The 17,877-nt window shown below is 53.9% G+C and overlaps 1 protein-coding gene across 1 annotated transcript in view; it reads left to right on the top strand.

Moving 5' to 3' along the window:
- Positions 1-17,877, top strand: part of LOC137457318 (protein Aster-B-like) — a 176,594-nt gene that overhangs the window by 106,252 nt on the left and 52,465 nt on the right. The window contains 3 exon segments of the mRNA XM_068169179.1: positions 13,487-13,553; positions 13,555-13,698; positions 17,326-17,346. Of these exon segments, the coding sequence (XP_068025280.1) occupies positions 13,487-13,553; positions 13,555-13,698; positions 17,326-17,346 (232 nt within the window).

The raw sequence follows: 17,877 nt of genomic DNA, 5'->3' as shown, positions 1-17,877 counted from the left end.
GATTTAGGTTGGAAGGAGGAAGTCCTTTACAATGAGAGTGGTGGAACACTGGAACAGGTTGCCCAGAGATGTGGTTGAGGCCCTATCCCTGGAGGCATTCAAGATCAGACTTGATGTACCCCTGAGCAACCTGATGCAGTTGGAGGAGAGAAGGCTGCAAGGAGACCTTAGAGAAGCCTTCCAGTTCCGAAAGCAGGCTATGAGAAAGCTGGGGAGAGACTTTTTCCAGGGGCTTGTAGTGAACAAGGAGCAATGGATTGAAGCTTGAGGAGAGGAGATTGAGAGTGGAGATGAGGAAGAAATTGTTGAGAGTGAGGCTGGGGAGAGCCTGGCACAGGTTGCCCAGGGAGGCTGTGGCTGTCCCCTGCCTGGAGGTGTTTGCAGCCAGGCTGGATGTGGCTGTGAGCAACCTGCTGTAGTGTGAGGTGTCCCTGCCCGTGGCAGGGGGTTGGAACTGGATGGTCTTTGAGTTCTCTTCCAACCCAACCCATTCTAGGATTCTATGTCGCTGCTCACTGCAGAGGGGTTGAGCAAGATGACCTTCCAGGGTCCTTTCCAACCCAATGCATTCTGTGATTCTCATAGAATGGCTTAGGCTGAAAGGGACCTCAGAGATTAGCTACTCCAACCCCCTGCCATGGGCAGGGACACCTCCCACCAGCCCAGCTTGCTCAAGACCTTATCCAGCCTGGCCTTGCACACCTCCAGGGAGGAGGCAGCCACCACCTCTCTGGGCACCCTGTTCCAGGGTCCTCCAACCCTCTCAACCAGATGCTTTCTGTGGCTCTGTAACTTGTCTGTTAAAAGCCAGTGGTTTCAAAAGCATGCAGGGAGCGTTCTGTTCCTGGTGTTCCTCTCCAGGAGCAGTTGTGATGAAGTTGCTCAGTCCCTGTACAGCCCCACAAGTGCCACAGCTTCTTCATCCAGGGCTTGCTTCTTTGTCTGTTTTTCCTTCTTTGTCTCATTTTCTTCCTGGGAGATGCAAGTTCTGTCGTTGCTTGGGGAGCAGTGGCAGGCCCAGGGAGCTGCTTGAGGATCTCTGGAGGTTTTCCCTTCTTGGATTATCAATTTGGAGGGAGTGTGTAGGTTGGTGATGTTCAAAAGTTGTTGCCATCTGCTTTGCTGTTTGCTTGGCTGCATAATGAGCTTCTGAATCTCATCTCTTTCCACTGATGTCAGACTCTATCACAGAAAAGTATCTTTGTGGGCGTCTAATTAACCCTGTTACGAGCTGGTTCTCAGCACAATTAACTCTTTTTGTGCTACAGCCAGCCCTGAGATGTCTTCTGCACCTCAGAGCTTGTTCTGCTCTTTTCAAGGCTTTGCCAGCAGAGCTCTGTCTCATCCCTGAGGGTTTCCTTCAGTCTTGTTGAGGAGGGCCTGGAAGCACAGCCTGGACACTCCTCTGCACAGCCCCCTGGCTGCAGACACACAGAGTTAATGTGGGCTGAAGGTCTTTGCTGGTTTGGGGACAGCATTGGTGGAATGGTTTGGGTTGGAAAGGACCATGCGGAGCTGTTGGGAAACCTTCTTATCTCATGAGCACTAGAAAGCAGATGGCCCTGCTCACTGCAGGGGGGTTGGACAAGATGACCTTCCCAAGGTCCTTTCCAACACAATGCATTCTGTGATTCTCAGAGAATGGTTGGAAGGGACCTCAGAGATATCTGCTCCAACCCCCTGCCATGGGCAGGGACACCTCCCACCAGCACAGCTTGCTCAAGGCCTCATGAATACCTCCAGGCAGGGGATAGCCACAGCCTCCCTGGGCAGCCTGTGCCAGAGTCTCCCCAGCCTCACTCTAAAGAATTTCTTCCTCCTCTCCAGTCTCAGTCTCCTCTCTCCCAGCTCAAAGCCATTGTTGCTCATCCTGGCACTCCCAGTCCTTGTCCAAAGTCCCTCCCCACCTCTCCTGGAGCCCTTCAGGTACTGGAAGTCTGCTCTAAGGTCTCCCTGGAGCCTTCTCTTCTCCAGGCTGAACATCCCAATGGCATCCTGGCCTATATTAGGAATAGTGTGGCCAGCAGGAACAGGGAGGTCATTGTGCCCCTGGACTCTGCATTGGTTAGGCTGCACCTTGAGTACTGTGTCCAGTTCTGGGCTCCTCAGTTTAAGAAGGACATTGAGAGACTTGAAGGTGTCCAGAGAAGGGCAAGGAGGCTGGGGAGAGGCCTTGAGCACAGCCCTGTGAGGAGAGGCTGAGGGAGCTGGGATTGTTTAACCTGGAGAAGAGGAGGCTCAGGGGAGACCTCATTGCCCTCTACAACTACCTGAAGGGTGGTTATAGCCAGGAAGGGGTTGGTCTCTTCTCCCAGGCACCCAGCACCAGAACAAGGGGACACAGTCTCAAGCTGTGCCAGGGGAGGTTTAAGCTGGAGGTGAGGAGAAAGTTCTTCACCGAGAGAGTTATGCATCATTGGGATGTGCTGCCCAGGGAGGTGGTGGAGTCCCCATCCCTGGAGGTGTTCAAGAGGGGCTTGGATGTGGCACTTGGTGCCATGGTCTAGTCATGGGTCTGTGGTGCCAGGTTGGACTCGATTATCCTTGTGGTCTCTTCCAACCTTGGCGATGCTGTGAGACTGTGATCCCCAGCTCTCAGCCTGTCCACACAGCAGAGGTCTTCCAGCCCCCTGATCAGCTTTGTGGCCTCTGGACCCTTTCCAGCAGTTCAGTGCTTAGCACTGCCCAGAATGAAGCCCACCAATTGCAAATGTTAGCAAATGCTTGGTGAGCCCAGCTGTGAGCCTGGGAGAGGTTGCCATCAGGCAGGTGCTGTGGGCTGCAGGGAGGTGTGTGCAGATTTACTCTTGGAGGATCTGGAGCAGTGTAGGGAAGAATTAATCTTTGACACTTGGAGTCTGGTGAGATACTGGAAGAGGTTGCCCAAGGAGATCATGGATGTCTCATCCCTGGAGGAGTTCCAGGCCAGGCTGGATGAACCCTTCAGCAAGCTGGACTGGTGGGAGGTGTCCCTGCTCATGGCAGGGGGGTTGGAACTGGGTGATCTTGAAGGTCCTTTCCAACCCAGGCCACTCTATGGATCTGTGAGCTGTAGCAGACTCAGAGGATGCCTGTTAGCATTCCAGATCAGGACTTGCTTGAGGAATTGCAAGGAGTCCAGAAATACACTGCAGGAAATGGTTCAGTGATCTGTTTCTGCCATCTGAGAAGCTGATGATCACAGCAAAGGTAGGGAGCATTGTGTGCTTCATCCCAGCATGCCAGCTTGGCAGGGACCACAGTCATCATCATCATCTCCAACCGTTCTAAGGGACAGTGGAGTTGAAATGAGCTGGTCCAGCACCCTGGCAGCTGAGTCTTCAAGCTGTCCAGTGCAGGGGAATCCACTGCTCCCCTTGGGAGATGATTCCAATGTCTGACCGTTCTCATGGGGAAAAACTGGCTTCTGGAGTCCAGTGGGAGTCTCCCCAGCAGTAACTTCTCCCCATCACCCCTTGTCTTCTCCATGTGACTCCCTGTAAAAAGGGAGTCTCCATCTATTTGGTAACCACCTTCTATGTTCTGGTCCATGGCAAGAAGGCCTCCCCTAGGCAAGCTGCTGTGTCTGGAGGGTGGCTGCTGGGTACTGGGGCATGAGTAGTTTGGGAGAGAAGCAGTGCAGGGTCAGTGTCAGGCAGAGTGATTATGTCAGAGCCTTCTCTGTTGGGGCTGAACAACCCCAGATCTCTCAGTTTGCCCTCACAGGTCAGGTGCTGCAGCCCTCTGGCCATCTTTGTGGCCCACCTTGGGGACCTGCTCCAGCAGGTCCATGTCCTTCCTGTGTTTGGGACTCCAGATGTGAATCCAGCAGAATCCTCTCACTGAACCTGCTGGCCATGCTGCTTTGGATGCAACCCAGGGCACAGCTGGCCCTCCACTGGATCCCCCAGGGATCCCCCACTGGATCTCCCAAGCATCAGTGCTAGGCCCTGTCCTCTTCAACATCTTCATTGAAGATCTGGATGAGGGGGTTGAGTCAATCATCAGCAAGTTTGCAGATGACACCAAGTTAGGAGCAGATGTTGGTCAGTTAGAGGGTAGAAAGGCTCTGCAGAGGGACCTCGACCGACTGGACAGATGGGCAGAGTCCAATGGGATGGCATTGAACAAATCCAAGTGCCAGGGGCTGCACTTTGGCCACAGCAACCCCAGGCAGAGCTACAGGCTGGGGGCAGAGTGGCTGAAAACTACAAAATAGAGAGGGACCTGGGTGTGCTGATCAACAGCTGCCTGAATATGAGCCAGCAGTGTGCCCAGGTGGCCAAGAGGGCCAAGGGCATCCTGGCCTGCATTAGGAATAGTGTGGCCAGCAGGAGCAGGGAGGTCATTGTGCTCCTGTATTCTGCATTGGTTAGGCCACACCTTGAGTCCTGTGTCCAGTTCTGGGCTCCTCAGTTTAAGAAGGACATTGAGAGACTTGAAGGTGTCCAGAGAAGGGCAACAAGGCTGGGGAGAGGCCTTGAGCTCAGCCCTATGAGGAGAGGCTGAGGGAGCTGGGGTTGCTTAGCCTGGAGAAGAGGAGGCTCAGGGGTGACCTCATTGCCCTCTACAACTACCTGAGGGGTGGTTGTGGCCGGGAGGGGCTTGGTCTCTTCTCCCAGGCAACCAGCACCAGAACAAGAGGACACAGTCTCCAGCTGTGCCAGGGGAGGTTTAGACTCGAGGTGAGGAGGAAGTTCTTCTCCAAGCGAGTCGTTCGCCATTGGAACGGGCTGCCCAGGGAGGTGGTGGAGTCATTGACCCTGGAGGTGTTCAAGAGGGGATTGGATGTGGCACTTGGTGCCATGGTCTGGTCATGGGGTCTGTGTTGACTCGATGATCCTCGAGGTCCTTTCCAACCTAAGTTATACTGTGAGACTGTGATACTCTGGGCTGTGAGTGCCCATGCTGGGCTGCAAGTGAGCATGGAGATGAAGCCAGAAGACAGTGCTCTGCCTTCTGAGCTTTGCATGCAGGCAGTGCATTGCACCTTGCAGCGAGGGGCTGCCGCTGCGGGGTCTTGCTCGTGTTCTGGCCGCGCCTGGGATCCGCTGCGTGTGCTGGAGGCTCCGCTGCAGGGCCCTGCAGGGCCCTGGGTGCCCTGCAGTCAATTAAGGCTGTAAAGCATTATTTATGACTATTGTTTTTTGTCAAAGTGGGTCAAGCCGTTTTGGCATTGGAGGCGCTGATTCCTGGTTCAATTGCAGGCCTGGGTTGCCATGGCAGCTGCAGCAAGCGTTCGTCATGGCCCTGCCTTGGGCTGCATTCAAGCTGCAGGGCCTGAGCCGCCGCAGCCAGGGCTGTGAGGGGCTCAGGGCAGGGGGAGGTGAGCAGGACAGAGCTGCAGGCTTGTGGGGATTGTGCCCATCCTTGCTGTTGGTGCAAGAGAAGGGCTGCCTTAGGAGGACCTTCAAGTGCCGGGTTCTGCACATTGGCCACAGCAACCCCAGGCAGAGCTACAGGCTGGGGGCAGAGTGGCTGAGAGCAGCCAGGCAGAGAGGGACCTGGGGGTACTGGTCGATGGTAGGCTGAACATGAGCCTGCAGTGTGCCCAGGCAGCCAAGAGGGCCAAGGGCATCCTGGCCTGCATCAGGCAGAGTGTGGCCAGCAGGAGCAGGGAGGTCGTTCTGCCCCTGCACACTTCACTGATTAGGCCACCCCTTGAGTCCTGTGTCCAGTTCTGGGCTCCTCAGTTTAGGAAGGAGGTTGAGCTGCTGGAACGAGTCCAGAGAAGGGCAACAAAGTTGGTGAGGGGTTTGGATCACAAGCCCTGTGAGGAGAGGCTGAGGGAGCTGGGGTTGCTTAGCCTGGAGAAGAGGAGGCTCAGGGGTGACCTTATTGCCTACAACTACCTGAAGGGAGGTTGTAGCCAGGAGGGGGTTGTTCTCTTCTCCCAGGCAACCAGCACCAGAACAAGAGGACACAGTCTCAAGCTGTGCCAGGGGAGGTTTAGGCTGTATTCTACAGAGAGAGAGTGATTGCCCGTTGGAATGGGCTGCCTGAGGAGGTGGTGGAGTCACCATCACTGGAGGTGTTCAGGAGGAGACTTGATAGGGTGCTTGGTGCCATGGGTTAGTTGATTAGGTGGTGTTGGATTAGTTGATAAGTTGGACACGATGATCTTGAAGGTCTCTTCCAACCTGGTCTATTCTATTATTCTATTCTATTATTCTATTCTATTATTCTATTCTATTCTATTCTGTTCTATTCTATTCTATTCCATTCCATTCCATTCCATTCCATTCCATCCCATTCCATTCCATTCCATTCCATTCTTCCCTGGGCACACACACGTGTTCTTTCCTGGGTGCCAGGAGCACTCAGCAGGGCCCAGGCAGCAGGCAGGGTGAGGTGGGGGTCACCTCCCCTGAGTCCTGCTTGGCTCTCTGCTCTCCATAAAGCACCACAGATGCTGTTCCCTGGGTTGATTTCATAGACTCCATAGAGCTGTGCATATGGATGTGTTAGGGAGAGTCCAGAGAAGGGCAACCAAGCTGGGGAAGGGTCTGGAGAACAGAGGTGGTGAGGAGCAGCTGAGGGAGCTGGAGAAGAGGAGGCTTAGAGGAGACCTGATTGTTCTCTACAGCTCCCTGAGAGGAGGTTGCGGTGAGGAGGGGGTTGAGCTTTTCTCACTAGTCTTAGGTGATAGAAGGAGAGGAAATGGCCTGAAATTGTGCCAGGGGAGGGTTAGGTTGGAGATGAGGAACAATTTCTTTGCTGCCAGAGTGGTCAGGGATTGGCAGAGGCTGCCCAGGGAGGTAGTGGAGTCCCCGGCCCTGGATATGATCAAGGAACCTGTGGCCATGGCACTTGGGGCCAGGGTTTGGTGGCCCTGGTGGGGTTGGGTTGCTGGTTGGCCTGGATGATCTGAGAGGCCTATTCCAGCCCAAACAATTCTGGGATTCCATGCCTGTGGGAGTGTCTTGCACCTGCTATCCAAGTATGTCTTGCAGCCCACGGAAGGCAGAATTTGTCTCATTCCTCATTTCAATGCAAGTTGAGGGAAAAAAAGGACTGAGCTTTGCAGCAGGTTCTAGCTGAGTTTCATGTGTAGCCAGGTGGGGGTTGGGCTCTTCTCCCAGGCAAGCAGCACCAGAACAAGAGGACACAGTCTCAAGCTGTGCCAGGGAAAGTTTGGGCTGGAGGTGAGGAGAAAGTTCTTCCTAGAAAGAGGAATTGGCCATTGGGATGTGCTGCCCAGGGAGGTGATGGAGTCCCCATCCCTGGAGGTGTTCAAGAGAGGCTTGGATGTGGTACTTGGAGCCATGGTTTAGCTGTTAGGAGGTGTTAGGTATTAGGTAATAGGTTGGACTCTGAGATCTTATCCAACCTGGTTGATTCTATGATTCTGTGATTCTATGTGCACAGGGTGCAGCTGCACCCTGCTTGGGAACTGCTGCTTTTGGTCTTCCACTTCAGAAGCAGTAAAACCTGGGGTGCTGCTTCTATCTGTAACCTGAAAGCAAGCACAACCTTGCCTGTATTTTCCTTGCTCTTTAGGGAGCTGCTTGAAGCCAGCACTCCAAGTGAAACTCCTCAGTGTGAACTCACCATGAATTGAGAATTGAGAGAAGGGGGAGGCGTGGTAGAGGAACCCAGGTCTTGTAGAGCCCAGGTTTCCTGGAGCTGTAGCAGCAGAAATGAGGACAGCTGTTGAAACTACAAGAGTGCAGGGGTGTGTGGCTCAGGGACGTGGGTTTCAGGTTCTTGCCTTCTATTTCCATTACAGAAACCAGTTTCAGTTGTGGCCAAGAAGGCCAAGGGCATGCTGGGGTGCATGAAGAGCACTGTGGCCAGCAGCTCAAGGGGGGTTCTCCTACCGCTCTACTTTCTTCTGCTTCAGCCACATCTGGAGTATCACAGTATCACAGTCTCACAGTATCACTTAGGTTGGAAAGGACCTCGAGGATCATCGAGTCCAACCTATCAACACAGACCCCATGACTAGACCATGGCACCAAGTGCCACATCCAATCTCCCCTTAAATGCCTCCAGGGTCGATGACTCAACCACGTCCCTGGGCAACCCGTTCCAATGATGAACGACTCGCTCGGTGAAGAACTTTCTCCTCACCTCGAGTCTAAACCTCCCCTGGTGCAGCTTGAGACTGTGTCCCCTTGTTCTGCTGCTGGTTGCCTGGGAGAAGAGGCCAACCCCTTCCCAGCTACAACCTCCCTTCAGGTAGTTGTAGAGGACAATGAGGTCACCCCTGAGCCTCCTCTTCTCCAGGCTAAACAACCCCAGCTCCCTCAGCCTCTCCTCACAGGGCTGTGTTCAAGGCCTCTCCCCAGCCTTGTTGCCCTTCTCTGGACACATTCAAGTGTTTCGATGTCCTTCTTAAACTGAGGGGCCCAGAGCTGGACCCAGGACTCAAGGTACAGCCTAACCAATGCAGAGTACAGGGCACAATGACCTCCCTGCTCCTGCTGGCCACACTATTCCTAATGCAGGCCAGGATGCCATTGGCCCTCCTGGCCACCTGGGCACACTGCTGGCTCATATTCAGGTGGCTGTCGATCAGCAGCCCCAGGTCCCTCTCTGCCTGGGAGCTCTCAGCCACTCTGCCCCCAGCCTGTAGCTCTCCATGGGATTGCCGTAGCCAAAGTGCAGAACCTGGCACTTGGACTTGTTCAATGCCATCCTGTTGGACTCTGCCCATCTGTCCAGTCGGTCGAGGTCCCTCTGCAGAGCCTTTCTACCCTCTAACTGACCAACATCTGCCCCTAACTTTGTGTCATCTGCAAACTTGCTGATGACTGACTCTACCCCCTCATCCAGATCATCAATGAATATGTTGAAGAGGACAGGGCCCAGCACTGATCCCTGGGGCACACCACTGGTGACTGGCCTCCAGCTGGATGTGGCACCGTTCACTACCACTCTCTGGGCCCGGCCCTCCAGCCAGTTCCTAACCCAGCACAGAGTGTAATGTGTCCAGAGAGTACTGTGTCCAGTTCTGGGCTCCCCAGTTCAAGAGGGACAGGGAACTACCAGAGAGAGTGCAGTGGATGCTGACAGGCCTGGAGCATCTCTGTGAGGAGCAAAGGCTGAGAGAGCTGAGGCTGTTTAGCCTGGAGAAGAGCAGCCTGAGGGGGATCTGATCAATGCTGATCAATACTCCCAAGGGTGGGGGTCAGGAGGCTGGGGCCAGGCTGTGTTCAGTGGTGCCCAGGGGCAGCACAAGGGGCAGTGGGCACAGAGTGAACATCAGAAGCTCAACTGAACATGAGGAGGAACTTCTGGAGCTGAAGGATGGCAGAGCCCTGGAGCAGGCTGCCCAGGGAGGTGGTGAAGTTTCCTCTGGAGACTTTCCAGACCCACCTGGATGTGTTCCTGGTTGGCCAGGATAATCTCCAGAGGCCCCTTCCAACCCCTCCCATCCTGTGATGCTGTGTGAAATGTGTGGCAGAGCTGAGTCTCATTTCATCCATCTTTCTTCCTGCTCACAGGAGGTTTTGCAAGGCCACTTCTCCAGCCTGTCTGCACTGCCACACTTGGATGTTCCTGAGAACCCCTTCTGAGGGTTTTCTGCCCAGTGCCACGCTGCTGTGTGTGACATTTGATGCTGTTAAAGGTTTGCAGAAGCAGGCTTCTTGGATGCTTCCTGCAGATTGCTTAGGGAGAGTTTCATCAGTTGTGCTTGACACAAGCAGTGAGCAAACAGAGGATCATTTCTGAGACAGTTCATCCAGTACTAAACCAAACTAAACCTGTTAACTACTGGAGGAGGAGTGTGTTACATGATCCACCTGTTGTAGAGGGCCTACAAGTGGGTCCAGAGAAGGTCACAAAGTGATCAGAGGCTAGAGCTCTTTCTCTATGGGACAGGCTGGGAGAGTTGGGGGTGTTCAGCCTGGAGAAGAGAAGGCTCCAGGGAGACCTCAAGCAGCCTTCCAGTACCTGAAGGGCTCCAGGAGAGCTGGGGAGGGACTTTGGACAAGGGCTGGGAATGCCAGGATGAGGAACAATGGCTTTGAGCTGGGAGAGAGGAGACTGAGACTGGAGAGGAGAAAGAAATTCTGTAGAGTGAGAGTGGGCAGACACTGGCACAGATTGTCCAGGGAGGCTGTGGCTGTCCCCTGCCTGGAGGTGTTCAAGGCCAGGCTGGATGAGGCCTTGAGCAGCTGTGCTGGTGGGAAGTGTCCCTGCCCATGGCAGGGGGCTGGAACTGGATGAGCTTTAAGATCCCTTCCAACCTAAACCATTCTCTGAGAATCAGAGAATACATCAGGTTGGAAGGGACCCTGGAAGGTCATCTTGTCCAACCCCCCTGCAGTGAGCAGGGACCTCTGCTTTCTAGTGCTCATGAGATAAGAAGGTTCCCTAACAGCTCAGCGTGGCAGAGCTGGCAGAAAGGTCATCCTTAGATCTGCCCAGGTTGCACTGACCTGCAGGCTGCAGAGCTGCACAGGGCCAGCTGCAGGAGGTCTCAAAGCTGTTTGGGCTGCTCAGAAATAATTTGACTGCTGGAGGCAGTGTGTTACGTAGGGAAGAGTGGATGTGGTGCTGTGAGGAGTCTGGCAGGAAGAGGAGGCAGCAAAAGAGAAGGAGCAGTGAGGAAATCTGGGGCTTCCTTCCTGTGCAAATGGAATGCAGCTGGCTTCTGAGCTAGGTGTTAGGCTGTTGGAAGGCAGGGGGTGATGAGCCCCTTCCTCCTGAAGGGTTAATTCTCTGCAATGGCTTGCTCTTCCCTCTGATGAAAAGGGACATTGCTTGAGTAGGGCTTTTTACTGTTTTACTGGTTTTTCCTTTTCTTTTTCCTTTTCCTTTTCCTTTTTCTATTTTCATTAGTTTTTCCTCCTCTTTTTTATTTTTCTTTTTTCTTTCTCTTTCTCTTTTTATTTTTATCTTTTTCTTTTTTTCTCATTCTCTTTTTCTTTTTTCTTTTACTTTTTCTCTTTTTCCTTTCTTCCTCCTTTCCCTTCCCCCCTTTTCCCTTCCCCCTTTCTTCCCCCCTTTTCCCTTCTCCCTTTCTTCCCCCCTTTTCCCTTCCCCCTTTCTTCCCCCCTTTTCCCTTCCCCCTTTCTTCCCCCCTTTTCCCTTCCCCCTTTCTTCCCCCCTTTTCCCTTCCCCCTTTCTTCCCCCCTTTTCCCTTCCCTTTCTTCCCCCCTTTTCCCTTCCCCCTTTTCTTCCCCCTTTTTCCCTTCCCTTTCTTCTCCCCTTTTCCCTTCCCTTCCCTTCCCTTCCCTTCCCTTCCCTTCCCTTCCCTTCCCTTCCCTTCCCTTCCCTTCCCTTCCCTTCCCTTCCCTTCCCTTCCCTTCCCTTCCCTTCCCTTCCCTTCCCTTCCCTTCCCTTCCCTTCCCTTCCCTTCCCTTTCTTCCCCCCTTTTCCCTTCCCCCTTTCTTTCCCCCCTTTTCCCTTCCCCCTTTCTTTCCCCCCTTTTCCCTTCCCCTTTTCTTCCCCCCCCTTTCCCTTCCCCTTTTCTTCCCCCCTTTTCCCTTCCCTCTTTTCTTCCCCCCTTTTCCCTTCCCTTTCTTCCCCCCTTTTCCCTTCCCTTCCCTCCCCCCTTTTCCCTTCCCTTCCCTTTTTTCCCCCCTTTTCCCTTCCCCTCTTTTCCCTTCCCCCCTTTTCCCTTCCCCCCTTTTCCCCTCCCCCCCTTTCTGCCCCTCCTTTTCCCTTCCCTTCCCTTCCCTTTCCCTGCTGAGGGAAGGTGTGGTGGTGGTTTTAGGCTGTGCCTTTAATGCTGGGAGGAAACTTCAGCCCACCGCATAAGGGATGGTGTGATGCAGGCAGTCACGACTGCATTGGCTGTCCCCAGCTCTCCTGTCCCGGTGCCCCATCATTTCTGGTGGTGTCTAATGAGTGGGTTCCACGTCTGTGTGTCCTGCTGGCACAGCCACTCTTGCTGAACTCCAGGAGGGACAGAGTGGGGCTGTGCAGAGAGCTCACTGCCACCTCCCTCCTCTTCAGTGCAAATTTAGCTTTGCTTTCCCAAGCTCAGCTCATAATTTGGAGCTCTCAGGGCTGGCAGGAGAGGAGGAGTTCCTTCTCCCAGGCATCCCTGTGTGGCCAGACGGGCTGGAGAGTGGGTGGAGAAAGGCACTGGCAGGCCCTGGTAGCTCTCTCTCACTGGCAGATGGTAACTGTCCACAGCCTGCTTGTGCTGGGGGCAGGAGCCCTGAGTGTGGCACTGGGTGCACTGCCTTGGGATCTGGGAGAGCAGCCTGCAGGGAATCACAGAATTATTGAGGCTGGAAAAGACCTCTGAGAGCATCAAGTCCCAGCCTATGACCTAACACCACCACATCAGCTAAACCATGGCCACCAAGTGCCACATCCAAGCTTTCCTCAGAGACCTCCACTGATGGCGACTCCATCACCTCCCTGGGCAGCACATTCCAGGCTCTAATCAGCCTTTCTGTGAGGAAGTGCTTCCTGATATCCAACCTAAACCTTTCCTGTGAGGAAGTGCTTCCTCATATCCAACCTAAACCCCTTCTGTGAGGAAGTGCTTCCTGATATCCAACCTAAACCCTTTCTGTGAGGAACTGCTTCCTAATATCCAACCTAAACCCTTCCTGTGAGGAAGTGCTTCCTAATATGCAACCTAAACCTTTTCTGTATGGAAGTGCTTCCTAATATCTGACCTAAACCCTTTCTGTGAGGAAGTGCTTCCTAATATCTGACCTAAGGCCTTTCTGTCAGGAAATATCCAACCTAAACACATTCTGTGAGGAAGTGCTTCCTAATATCTGACCTAAACCCTTTCTGTGTGGAAGTGCTTCCTAATATCTGACCTAAACCTTTTCCTTGAGGAATTGCTTCCTAATATCTGACGTAAACCCATTCCTGTGAGGAATTGCTTCCTAATATCTGACCTAAACCCATTCCTGTGTGGAAGTGCTTCCTAATACCCAGCTTACATCCTTTCCTTGAGGAAGTGCTTCCTAATATCTGACCTAAACCTTTTCCTTGAGGAAGTGCTTCCTAATATCTTACCTAAGGCCTTTCTGTCAGGAAATATCCAACCTAAACCCATTCTGTGTGGAAGTGCTTCCTAATATCCAACCTAAATCCTTCCTGTGTGGAAGTGCTTCCTAATATATGACCTAAACCCATTCCTGTGAGGAAGTGCTTCCTCATATCCAACCTAAATCCTTCCTGTGTGGAAGTGCTTCCTAATATATGACCTAAACCCATTCCTGTGAGGAAGTGCTTCCTGATATCCAACCTAAACCCTTCCTGTGTGGAACAGCTTCCTAATGTCCGACCTAAACCCATTCCTGTGAGGAAGTGCTTCCTGATATCCAACCTAAACCTTCTCTGTATGGAAGTGCTTCCTCATACCCAACCTAAACCCTTTCCTTGAGGAAGTGCTTCCTAATCTCTAAGCTAAACCTCCTGCAGTGTATCTTCAGGCCATGCCCTCTCAGCTGTCAGGGTTTGCCGGGAGGGAAGAGCCTGAGCCCCTCCCGCCGCCGTCTTCCTTGTGGGTAGCTGTTGGGGGGTGCAGAGCGGGGCTGTGTGGGAGCAGGAGGTGCTGACCCTGCCGTGCCTCTCTCCGCAGCACTGCCAGTAACTCCAACCGCAGCACGCCTGCCTGCTCGCCCATCCTGCGCAAGCGCTCCCGCTCCCCCCCCGCCGCAGGACTGCCCGGCGGACGCCATGGTGGAGAAGGGCTCCGACCACTCTTCGGACAAGTCCCCGTCCACGCCGGAGCAGGGGGTCCAGCGCAGCTGCTCCTCGCAGTCAGGCCGCAGCGGGGCCAAGAACTCCAAGGTGAGGAGCGAGTGCGCGGCGCCCCCCGGGCTCTGCATACAGTCACAGAGTCAATAAGGTTGGAAAAGACCTCAGAGATCATCAAGTCCAACCTGACACCCAACACCTCCTGACAACTCAACCATGGCTCCAAGTGCCACATCCAGTCCCCTCTTGAACACCTCCAGGGATGGGGACTCCACCACCTCCCTGGACAGCACATTCCAAAGTCTAACAGCTCCCTCTGGGAAGAACTTTCTCCCCACCTCCAGCCTAAACCTCCCATGGCACAGCTCGAGACTGTGTCCTCTTGTTCTGGGGCTGGGTGCCTGGGAGAAGAGCCCAACCCCCACCCGGCTCCAACCTCCCTGCAGGGAGTTGGAGAGAGCAAGAAGGTCTCCCCTGAGCCTCCTCTTCTCCAGGCTAAGCAACCCCAGCTCCCTCAGCCTCTCCTCACAGGGCTGTGCTCCAGACCCCTCCCCAGCCTCCTTGCCCTTCTCTGGACACCTTCAAGTCTCTCAATCTCCTTCTTGAGCTGAGGAGCCCAGAACTGGACACAGGACTCCAGGGGTGGCCTCAGCAGTGCTGAGCACAGGGCAGAATGACTTCCCTGCAGGATCCTGCTGCCTACACTCTTCCTGATGCAGGCCAGGCAATGTGTGCAGGCATGTGTCCCCTTTGGCCCTTGCCTTGTATTCCTCTGCCTAACTCTCCTCCTCATTCTCCCATTGTACTCTTGGAAATTCTCTGACCTGGGAGCTGTTGGCCTAGGTCAGGCTGCAGCACAGCTCTCTCCTTCCAGCGACTCGAGGCTCTGAGTTGCTGATGGCTTCTGGCGTGCTTCCATCACAGTTCATCTAGGGTGGTTGGAAAAGGCCTCTAAGATGATCCAATCCAACCAGCAGCCCAGCAGCACCATGGCCACTGACAGGGAATCATGCAGTGCAGCAGCACCATGGAACCATGGAACTGTTTGGGTTGGAAAAAAACCTCTTAAGATGATCCTGTCCAACCTTCAACCCAACCCCACCATGGCCACTAAATCCTGGCCCCAGCTGCCATGGCCACAGGTTTCTTGAACACCTGCAGGGCTGGGGACTCAGGCAGCCTCTTCCAATCCCTGACCACTTCTACAGCAAAGAAATTGTTCCTCATCCCCAGCCTAACCCTCCCTTGGCACAGTTTCAGGCCAGCCTTTTCTGCAGGCGTGGGCATGTTTCCTTGGGAGGCTGCTGTGGTTTTGAAGAAGACCTTTGTGGTAGTTTCAGGCTGTGCCTAGAAAATTTTCCACAGACCTTGAGCAAAGAGTGATAGAAAAGGTAAACAAATTACCCCAGCCTTGCACATGAGCTGCTGCAGTTGCTGTTTATCATCTGGCTCCTGAGGAGTGATGGATCAAACAGAAGTTCCTCTGTGCAGACAGCCTGTGAGGGGCCCTCACCTTTCTCCACTCCTGTCTTCAGCCCTGTTGAGATGAGGTTCAAGTTGCACAGGATCAGTTTGCACTTTGCTTCTTACCAGTGCAGTGTTAGGACCATCTTGGCCAGGGTGGATGATGCCTGCCCTAGGAAGGCATTTGTGTCTTTTGACCATGGTTAAGAAACAGTCTTGGCTGTCATGAGGAAGAGGGCTTCAGGTTTGGTGACTCCTGATTATTTTGTGAGCAGTGGGGCTCTGGTGAAAAACACATGAGCCAAAGATGGTCTTTGGTGCTAACCTTGATATCAGTGATGTGTTAAGAGATAGTTCACAGGATGTTAAGGGTTGGAAAGGACCTGTGGAGTCCTGCCAGAGCAGGAGCACAGGTCACACAGGAGCACATAGAGTCATAGAATTGTCAGGGCTGGAAGGGAGCTCAAGGCTCAGCCAGTCCCAAACCCCTGCCATGGGCAGGGACACCTCACACCACAGCAGGTTGCTCACAGCCACCTCCAGCCTGGCTGCAAACACCTCCAGGCAGGAGGCTTCCACCACCTCCCTGGGCAGCCTGGGCCAGGCTCTCACCACCCTCATGGGCAACAACTTCTTCCTCACAGCCAATCTCAAGCTCCCCACTTCTAGTTTGGTTCCATCCCCCCCAGTCCTATCCCTCCCTCACACCCTCCAAAGTCCCTCCCCAGCTTGCTTGCAGCCCCCTGCAGATCCTGGAAGGCCACCAGAAGGTCTCCTGGGAGCCTTCTCCTCTGCAGCCTGCAGAGCCCCAACTCTCTCAGGCTGTCTGCAGAGCAGAGCAGCTCCAGCCCTCTGCTCCTCCTCCTGGCCCTGCTCTGGACACCTTCCAGCCCCTCCAGAGCTTTCCTGGCACAGAGGCTCCAGAACACATCCAGATGGGTCTTGAACATAACCAGAGGAGACTCCACAACCTTTCTGGGGAGCATTTGGTTAAGTCCAGATTGTTGAAGTGAAGCATTTCAGCCTGGATACCCTCACAGTGTCACAGGCATGGCTTGTGTGAAATGAGTTGTGGGATCTTGCCCCAGCTTAGTGCTGAGTTGTGTCACACACAGCAAGAAGCCTTCATGCCCTGCCCTTTGTGGTTGCTGTCAGCAGAGGAAACAGGACTCAGTAGTCACCCATGTTGACTGGTCTGAGCTGGTCTCTCACCACTAAGGGAGGAGAGTGAGAGCTCCTAAGAGGCAGTGAAGAGTTGTTTTTTAAGATGCATCACTTGAGACCACTCAGTTCTGAGGTTGCCCTTGAGGTCAGACTTGTTTCCTGTGCACACAGCAGCCTACAAACCCCACCCCAGGGTGTCAGGCCCAGATCATAGAATCATAGAATCAATGAGGTGGGAAAAGACCTCAGAGATCATCAAGTCCAACCTATTACCTAATCCTTAACACCATCTAATCAACTAAACCATGGCTCCAGGTGCCACATCCAAGCCTTTCTTCAGCATGAGGTCTGTGGTGACAGGTTGGACTCGATGATCTTTGAGGTCTCCTCCAACCTTGGTGATACTGTGATGCCTCCAGTGATGGTGACTCCACCACCTCCCTGGGCAGCACATTCCAAGGACCAGTTCCTCTTTCTGGGAAGAACTTCCTCCTAACATCCAGCCTAAACCTCCCCTGCCACAGTTTGAGACTGTGTCCTCTTGTTCTGGTGCTGGGTGCCTGGGAGAAGAGACCAACCCTCACCTGGCTCCAACCTCCCTTCAGGGAGTTGCAGAGAGCAAGAAGGTCTCCCCTGAGCCTCCTCTTCTCCAGGCTAAGCAACCCCAGCTCCCTCAGCCTCTCCTCACAGGGCTTGTGTGAAGATGACATCTTCAATCATTCTGGGGCCAGCAGGCTGTCCCCAGGAGAGTGCCAGGCAATGGGAGGCAGGCAGGGTGCAGGGCACAGCAAGGCTGGGGATGCTCTGTCAGGGAAATGTTGTCCTTGCTACGGGGGAATTGCAGCCACGACTTGGCCTATGAAGTGCTGTGAGCGAAGGCCAGGGGAGTGTGATCCTTCCCATCAGGCTGGCTACTAAATCTTGACACCAATCCCTGGTGCTTTCCACGAGGCAGAGGTGGGGTGGGGGGAGAGTGCAATGCTTTGTGTGGGGTCTGGGGGAGGTTTGTTCCTTCTCGTGCTTTGCCAGGTGATTTTTCTTCTCTCCTTAATCTCTCTCTTTTCATTCCTGCATGCTCTCTCTCCGATTAAGTCACACAAGCGCCTCTCCAAAGTAAGCCTTCTTTTTTCTCTCCTGTCCCCTCACTTGTAGAATTGCCCTCAGCACTCAGGACCCCTTCCCCCTGGTCCTGAGTGGTGACCCCCCCCAGCAGAGGCATTCTCCCGGTGCGGCTGCGAGAATGCCGGCGCGAGCTCAGCCCCGTGCCTGTAGCCCCGAAGCTGGTTTCACTTCTGTCACTGGGATCTGCTTAATATTTGCTCACATGGTGTGAGAACTGGCCTGCTTCATCACACTCCTGCAGTCCATTGCAGTTGTTAGCTGTGGTCTTGGTTTCCCCCTCCCTCGAAGCGAGCTGCTCTCTTTGGCAGGCAGAAATTGCCAGCTTGGGCGGGCTGAGCAGCATCAGCATGGTAGGGGTTGGAAGGGACCTCTGGAGATGATCAAGTCCAACCCCCACCATCATCCCTTCTCTTCCCTCTTTATGCTTTTCAGAAGCAAGAGGTCATCTCTGTAACTTCTTGCCTGCTTTCCACGATGGACAAAGGTGTTTGTGGCCAGCGCTCTCGGCTGGCTGCCCTTGCA

Source organism: Melanerpes formicivorus, unplaced genomic scaffold, assembly GCF_026170545.1.
Source record: "Melanerpes formicivorus ecotype bairdi unplaced genomic scaffold, bMelFor1.0.p_v2 SCAF_167, whole genome shotgun sequence".
Taxonomy (NCBI): Eukaryota; Metazoa; Chordata; class Aves; order Piciformes; family Picidae; genus Melanerpes; species Melanerpes formicivorus.
This window is presented reverse-complemented; position numbering and strand designations above follow the sequence as displayed.